The 8,725-nt window shown below is 37.9% G+C and overlaps 1 protein-coding gene across 3 annotated transcripts in view; it reads right to left on the bottom strand.

Moving 5' to 3' along the window:
* pfklb (phosphofructokinase, liver b) overlaps positions 1–6,982 on the bottom strand; it is a 29,326-nt gene extending 22,344 nt beyond the window's left edge. The window contains exons 1-4 of one of the 3 annotated variants that reach the window (XM_069196458.1): positions 6,710–6,726; positions 3,841–3,914; positions 3,079–3,156; positions 1,182–1,206 (exon numbers count right to left, since the gene is read on the bottom strand). In XM_069196458.1, coding sequence (XP_069052559.1) covers positions 1,182–1,206; positions 3,079–3,156; positions 3,841–3,845 — 108 coding nt within the window. In that variant the 5' untranslated portion in view covers positions 3,846–3,914; positions 6,710–6,726. Of the gene's footprint in view, positions 1–1,181; positions 1,207–3,078; positions 3,157–3,840; positions 3,915–6,566; positions 6,656–6,709 lie in introns of those variants that run through there. The other 2 variants (XM_006636657.3, XM_015359292.2) reach the window with 2 other exon arrangements.
* Positions 6,983–8,725: the final 1,743 nt, after the last annotated feature.

Genomic DNA, 8,725 nt, shown 5'->3' on the forward strand with positions numbered 1-8,725 from the left:
ATGTCAGTATCTGAAGCAAAAGATAGGATGTTTTAAGATTTCCTGTATTTTCTGACTAGTAGTCTCTTCCAAACTGTTATTCAGTTAAAACAAAACTGCACTGAGTATCAAAAATGCTTGTCAATCATAACTGCAAAACATTCAAAATGCTATCTATCATCAGGAAATGTTTTGTAGCAGGCATGCTGTCTCTTCATTAAAAAAGTCACAGCGTAGGTAAATTCATTATGCCGATTAGCATTTGTTATCAATAGTACTGATCAACAGGGGCTCTGGAGTCATAGGTTAGTCATAAGCGTGGCCACGAGTAGAAGCATATCTGCGATACATGCTTTGCACAAGGTTAAAGATGTTGTCTTTTGCCTCAAATCATCCCATCTTATCCCTCAAATGTTCGATGGACTCAAGTCTGGTGAGTAGGGCATCAGCAACATAACTGTTACATTCTCATCTCAAAATAAAGCCACTGTTACACCAGCAGCATGAGGAGAGGCAATGTCCTGCTTGAATGTTGCCAGTGCCAATCAAGGCAGTCCACACAACTCCTGGTTTTACTGCTAGAGCAGTGAAACTACTAGTAAATCCACCAGAGGTGGTGCTCCAAAATATCTAAGGCACTAAGATGTTTTCTTGATAAGCAAGATTATCACATATTATCACCTTCCTTTGTTTTTCTTTATTGATTCAAAGAAGGCTTGAGATTCAACAGGTTAAATTTCATCATCAACTGTGCACAATCAACTTTCTCATTAACAAGATGATTTAATCCAAAATCAAAATATCAAAATGCATATACTTTTCTAAAACATAAATGCACAGATATGTTTTTATGCCCAGTATATTTATGATAAGAGTGTTATTTGGGGTCCTAAATTGTCCAATGTCCAAATATACATTGTCCAAAAGTGAAATACTGACAGACTGCAGCCAGGGAACTGGAGTGTTCCTCACACAAATCTTATGAGAAGAATGAAACGTTATGAGGAACAGAACTACATCTAAGGCTGAAAGAATTCAAATTCCTCTAGCTGCAATTGATACAAAACTGCAGGTAGTGAAAGGTTTAACACTACCTTAGTAAGCAGTCCATTTGTATTCTGAGAATAAACCTTAGCAATTATGATATAAAGCTCAACTGTCTGTCAAACAGCCAGAATCACATGCAGCAAAAGGATCCTTACCAGCTCATAATCAACCTTAACAGTACTAGACAAGGCAGGGGAGAAAAAGAGAAAAGGAGAGACAGAATGAGGAAGAGCTAAAAAACACTAGTCATACAGAAATAAATGCATGACAACTGGAAACACAGAGATGCAGAGACTATGTTTTGCGCGGACATTATCTTGACAACGAAAGCAAGGCTTCAAATAGATCAAAACAACTTTGTCAGTACAGCAAAATTTGTAAGGACCTGACCTTAACAGAAAAGAACAAAACAACATCTGTTTTGCTGCCTTGTAATTATTCAAGTCAAAGACATCAAGCTTAAAAAGGAATAATTGTTTATAACCCTTTTCTACAGGACAAAGGATTCCTGATGTGTGCTCATTTCATTATGAAGTCTGACTGAAAGCAGTAACAGTCAGAATTGGCTGAGCTCAAGTTAGATTTTAAACCCTGGTTATCTTGTTACCAATTACATAAACATTAGAAAGGCATCATTTTCAAATGCTCCCAAATTGTGCATTCCGTCACATGAAGTCTTTGCATAACATCATGGTGATGAAACTCCAGCAAAAAAAGTGCAGAGCTTCTAATCCACTACAGTTGCTCTTTAATCACCCTTTCTGACTCACTTCATCCCGACATTCATGGCTATAATAAATCTAATCTTATCCCAGGGCATCACAAATATAAATCTGTCTTTCCACAGTAAAGAAACTAATACAGGGATGGCAACTAACCTGGATATCATTCTGGCTTATTAGTCAGTCTCATGGTTGTATAAATGGAAATTGGTATAAGATTTATTGTAGGAGTATTTTTTTCCTGCTTCCCTGATTTTCCAACCCATTCTGCAAGTCAATGGAATGATTGAGGTTGCCACATCAGGAAAACAGCAGTGATCAAGTAACACTGGGGCCCTGGGTTCACTTCCAGACCTGGGATGCTATCTGTGTGGATTTGGTATTTTCTCCCCATATTCGCATGGTTTTCCCCTGGGTGCCCATTTCTCTCACAGTCTAAAGACATACTGGTAGGTTAACTGGGTTCTGGTAACACTGGCCCTGGTGTGAGAGTGTGCTAGTCTGTGTATGCGTGTGACCTGTGATGGCATGGCATCCAGACCAGGGTGTATCCTGCCTTGCGCTTGTTGATTGCCGGGATAGGCTCTGACTCCTCAGCAGTTAGAAAATGGATGGATGTCTGGATATTAGAGTCTATAAAGAATGGCCATCAGAATTTCAAGAGCTGTGCAGAAATCTCAGACTAGCTGTAGTTAAACTGACCAATTAGTTGTGCATGGTATCTGCCAGACACTGTGTTTTTTAGCTGAAATGCCTAAGATTAAGCTTTATTAGAAGTCTCATTGTCATTGTGTTAGTTTATAATCCTTTATAAAAAAAACAGATAAAGGGATATAACAAGCCTGGATATCACTGATATCTTGCTATGAGGTCATACCGCATTGATATCTATCTGATGGACAATGTGGTATGATTGTATTCCCATGGTGCTTTAATCCTTTCTTCACAACGTGCCAATGTTTTTCTGCTCATTTAAATGGTCTGGTTTGACAGTCCACTCCGCAGGTACTAGAAAAGTGGAAGGATTTACTGTATATAACTCTGCATTTACATAATAGACAACTCTTTTAAAAAAAATCAATAAAGTTGGCAATATTCTAGGGATTTCTTGAGAACAAGGACTATGGGCTGTTTGGGCCATCTTTAGACAGCTATTTAATTGCGAGGTGGCAGGAAAGAGCCTATGCTAATTTTTACTACAGATTCGACACTGTGAGACTCCAAAACCCCTCATCACGGTGCTCACCACAGTAAGTTCAAAATTCAAACTGACGGGCTTCTGTCTTACTCTGATTCAACTACAGTTCTCGCATGAGAATGTCTGGCTTACCAGCTGTATGATGTTGGAAACACTCTGCCAGTTCGCCAACTTAATGTTGTCACCCCCATCCACCAGCCCCTGGTAACCCTGCAGTGCGACAGAGACAATTTGTTTGAATGCCAGTTAATAGATCTGTGAAGTCAAGGCATGAGTTGCATATAAAACAATAAGTACAGCATGTGACTCCAGTTAAGTACAAATGTATACAAATCAGACAAAGTGGTATATTGAAGACTGCCATTAAAGAACCAGAGGGGAAACAACGACATGGAAATAAACCAAAGTCTTTGAAACTCAAGTTCATAAAATAAAAAGAAAGAAAAATCAAGATTTAAACTACTGTTAAATGGGCAAAGGAGGAATTTTATTTTTCAGAGCTATTAGACTTATTATGACATACTAAGAAATACCTTTAGGCCTGTGATGTCTTTTAAAAGCACATAGTCCATATTAATCGTGGAAATAAATATAAATTATATTTTGGCAAAACTTTATTCATATTAATTAAAAAAAATAATACAAAGTGATACATTTTTGTGTAATATCATCTTAACAATAACATTAAGAATAACATATTAAGCTTTAAACTTTAACAATCCAAATATTAGCATAACCCCAATGGGTTCGAATGAAACAGTGCAGTAATATCAGATTCAAGAAAACTCAAATTAATCTGCATCCAAACATGGCATTCTTGCACCAATGATGAAGCCCCTATAGAAGTTATAAACCATGAAAAGACCTTTACACCACTTAACAAAAAAAACATACCTCATAAATGAGATAGACCTTGGCTCCTACAAATATTCCCATCCGTGTTACAGCTCGGACAGCTGCATTCATCCCTGCAATGACAAAAAGATACGTTATGTCTGTACCTGAAGATGTTTGGTCACAAGAATGACAGCTTGAGACACATTTACCTTTTTTTTCAAAAATTGTTAACAATAACTACTAGTGTTACAAGAACCACCAAAAGTCTAACTGAGTTCCTTAAGCCCTCCCCCCTTAATTCATTTCTCTGTCTCCTCTGCTGTATAGTGGGGATGCTGGTACATAATGGCTATCTTATGTCACCCGGTCGGTGAATAAAGTCAGTTGACTCCTATATATAAAGGCCACTGGGATCGATTGGGATGAAAGGCACTAAATACTGTATATCCAAAGAATCAATTACTGAAAAATAAGGTGCTAAGTATGTTGCATAAAACATTTAAAAGAGGGGAACAAAGTGTGGAGGGAGGGCAGTGATGTCATTTAAATGTAATAGTATTAAGAAACAGTAAAGATACTCCTACTCGAGAGAGAGCATTCTGTACACCAAGTGTGAACATGAGATGACTAGAAGCTTTAACAATCACGTTAATAAGATAAATCATTTCAAAACTGACAAGTGCCATATCCAACAGCTTAGGCTGGGGAGCCCAGACATCCTCAGACTATCAAAAAATTATTTTAAAGAATGCTGTAGTTAAGCCATTCTGATATCAGACGTGCAGGATAAACCCTATAGTTTAATAGATTTGTGAGATATGTGTCCCACAGAAAGTATCGCACTCAGTTCTTTTTTTTGCCCTTGCCAAGATGGCCAGCTGGACCTGTCAGCCATGTTATGGGCGCTGCTGGCAATCCAGAGCAGGGAGATGGTGTGCCCTCACACAGTCTTTATTAGACGAATATTGGCAGTACAGTGTGGTGAGTGGAAGGGAGTGAATTGCAGCCAACCAAACGATGTACTCTGTGTGGGACTACGGCCAGGAGGCACCACACCCTGTGTGGGACTGCCATGTAGACTGTGTGAGTAACCACTACTGCCCGGCTTGGTAGTAAAGAGCTATATGAATATGAGTTAGCAAGGAGTTCAACAAAGAGCTAAATTTTCATTTTGCTTATTTTGTTTTGATGGTGGCTAGTGTTTTCCTCAATGATGTAAAAAAAAAAACAACCTCAAAATAAACTCTGAACTTTATGGCTTGTGCTGGGGTTTGTCTGTTGCCCAGAAAGACACCTACACAAGCACATTGCTGTTTACCACTCCAAACAGCATCACACAGTGCATATTTAGTTTTAAATATATTCATACCAGCATGCAGGAAAACTCTATGGTAACATTCAACACTTCACAGACTCTTCTTTTGATTCCACACAGCATTTCAACATCCAAATATTAAATCTACCAATGAAAAAAAAAGGAGCTGAATGCCTGCATCTGTGCCTCTGTAAGGCACTTTTCAGGGCAACTGTTTCCTAGCAACCAGTTGAGGTCAGATTGGTAAATGCAAGACAAAATGGACAACGTCTAAAGGAAGTGAAGGACGCATGAACAAAACAGCTGATGTACCAAAATGTCTAGAGAAAATCAGAATGTGAAACTCAGTTCTTTTTAGTGTAAATGACAGCTCTAACAGACCTCTTACAGCATGAATTTGATCAGATCAGAGCCTTTAGCACAAACAAGCAATAACTTGTTCTTTACTTGCCCACAGATAAAAAGAGCAAAGCTTTCATTAACTATTAAATACCTGTGAACTGGATAGGAGAAGCTCCATACTCTGGATCACATACAAAGTCTTGTATCCATTGTAACAAGAAATAGCTAATTGAAGTGGTTTAATGCCAATAAAAGACACTTTAAAGTTAATTAGGTCTATGCATTGATGTATTCTTTACTGAGATAATTCAAACGAACAGACGGTGTGACTTATGCACAGATAAAATAATCATAAAGAGAAAACCCAAAGATGACATGTAGCAATCCAAACAGTAACCTAGTAAGATTGTACAATATAAAGTATATATTACTAATTTCTGTATCTGTTTATCCCTCCTTCTCTCCGTCTTTCATAATTTAGAATTTTAAATCTAAAATCCAGTGTTTGCCAGTCTGAGAATCGTTTGTCCCCCCCACTCTCCATTTTACATTCTGCAAAAGTCCTGACTGTGGGCACGTACAGGGGAACTCCCCTCGTGCTGTACGTCACACGATAGCGCAGGTTGATGTAGGACACCATGTGAGAGTTAAATGGATTAAATGGAGCCGAGGGGTGTACGATATCTCATCAACATTTTTTTAATAAGTTTTAAAGGAGACAGTAAAAAGTGTACGTACTGTTAAGTGCAGGACGACGTAGCCAACCCCAATATAAATGTGCACTTCTCAAAAATATTTTATGCCACAAACGCATGTGCACACTAAATAAACTAACAAAAAGCTAATAGAATACTTGCTAAATAATGTATGCACACATAAAATTCCCAAATTATAAAACATAAATTAAAATGCAGCCTTAAGTTATGCAAAATACAACTACGCATACGATCAATTGTATCGATTGTGTGTCTCATGGAGAGCAAGCTGGAGTATGCGAAAAGACGAATTCCTAATGCAAGATATTGTTTTGGGCTAATAAAGTGATGTTATAAACTGATTCATAAAATGATTGCGTACAGATGTTTTAAATGTTATGGTAATGAATACAAAGCATATAATTTTTTACCTATTAAGTGTGATTCATTATTTTATCATCAGCAACAGGAATATATATGTCCTTAGGTGATGAATTTGTACCGACTCATCAGAGGCGCTGGAATCTATTATTTATTTTTCAAATAGCTCGCTAAACAACGCAGATTTGTCTACCTTGAGCATCTCCCCCACTAGTTAGGACGGCAATGGCTTTTCCAGCCCCGGTCATTCGCAGCTTCTCCAGGTCCATGATGATAAAGGAACGACTGGAATCCTAAAACAGCGAAATAAAAAAAAAATGCAACCAATTTTCTGCTGAAATACAGCAGCTTCTTGCTATTCTCAGCAGGACGCACAACCAAGTGACCTTTGCTGTAATTGCTAAAGTCTCCCCCTCTGAAGCTAAACAACTCCGCCCTCTATCAGGATTGTATGTTCCGGAGCAGTAGAAAAGATTGGTTCCTTTTCCTCCTAAAAGCTTTTCTCCCATTCCCTGGGGGGAGGGGGGGATTGGGGAGTCCGAATGTTTTTTTTTAAACATCAAAAATAGAACAAGCAAAATATAAAATAATGAAACAGATGTGCTTTACTAAAACATTCGTGGAAATAGGCTACACCAGATGACGGAATGCCCATAGGACTATAATGAGACAGAAAGAAAATAGCTATAGAGTATAATCCCAAAATTAAATTTTACCATCATAAATACCTTTGCTAATACATATCCGAATTGACACAATAAATCTGGGATGATAGTTCTTTTCTATGACAGAGCAAGAATACCGAAAATAGGGTAAAAACGTTATCCTGATATTCCAAACTCAAATAATTAAAACTACGTTTTAGAAAATGTATGTATTGCACTAATATACAGTACAAAAATATGTTTTGTATTAGAATATTTACTTTAATTTAAAAATCCCATTTTACAATCCTAAAATCCCTCAGATCAAGAAAAGGTTATTTTCCTTGGAATGTGAAATTGAATTACAAATCATGTTTCATCATACATTTTTATCAAAACATATTTTTAAAATAGTGGTTAAGGCTTTTGATTCTTGCCAAGTCATGTTAATGCTTCACTTACTGTTACTAATACTTTGAAATGTGTCTAAACAGAGCTAGCAGTGATTTTGGAATTTGAGCCATTATTGGTGTACTGTAGATCTTAAAAATATTTTTTCTAAGTGTCTACATTGCTCAACATTAAGATTGAGTTTTTTTTAGTATCGGGCAATCTTAATTTAGTGACCTGATACAACAAAAACAAGGCAACATGAAGAAGAACAAAAGACAATTGAAATTTAAACTATTTACAACTTTGCCAATGCTTGTAAAAATAAAGCACAGTAAAGGCAAAATAAGTATTTATAAGTATTCAGTAGCCATATCACCCTGCAACTCACAACTGGCAGCCCACTGAAGCTACGTAAGCAGGTGTGAGCCTGGTCAGTACCTGGATGGGAGACCTCCTGGGAAAAACTAAGGTTGCTCCTGGAAGAGGTGTTAGTGGGGCCAGCAGGGGGTGCTCACCCTGCAGTCCATGTGGGTCCTAATGCCTCAGTATAGTGACGGGGACACTGTACTGTAAACAGGCACCGTCCTTTGGATGAGACGTAAAACTGAGGTCCTGAATCTCTGTGGTCATTAAAAATCCCAGGGTGTCTCTCAAAAAGAGTAGGGGTGTAACCCCGGCGTCCTGGCCAAATTTCCCCATTGGCCCTTACCAATCATGGCCTCCTAATAATCCCCCTCTATGGATTGGCTACATTACTCTGCTCTCCTCCCCACTGATAGCTGATGTCTGGTGAGCATTCTGGCGCACTATGGCTGCCGTCGCATCATTCAGGTGGATGCTGCACATTGGTGGTGGTGGAAGGGAGTCCCCATTACCTGTAAATCACTTTTAGTGGAGTGTCCAGAAAGGCGCTATATAAGTGTAAGCAATTAATTATTATTATTATTATTATTATTATTATTAAACATCATCTGCATAAATGCTTAGATATCCTAACATACAGTACTTATTAGAAAAAGTATGGAGGAGGAGTCTCAGTTATTTACATATTAGTCTATTTAAGTCTTCAACAAGAGCACTCGACACTCCTGTATATTGGTTGGAAGCTTTTTGTTTGTTCTGACTGTGGAGCATTCTTGATGGAAGCTTGCCTGGTTTGTAATGCATATTCT

The sequence above is a fragment of the Lepisosteus oculatus genome, chromosome 12 (genome assembly GCF_040954835.1).
Source record: "Lepisosteus oculatus isolate fLepOcu1 chromosome 12, fLepOcu1.hap2, whole genome shotgun sequence".
Taxonomy (NCBI): domain Eukaryota; kingdom Metazoa; phylum Chordata; class Actinopteri; order Semionotiformes; family Lepisosteidae; genus Lepisosteus; species Lepisosteus oculatus.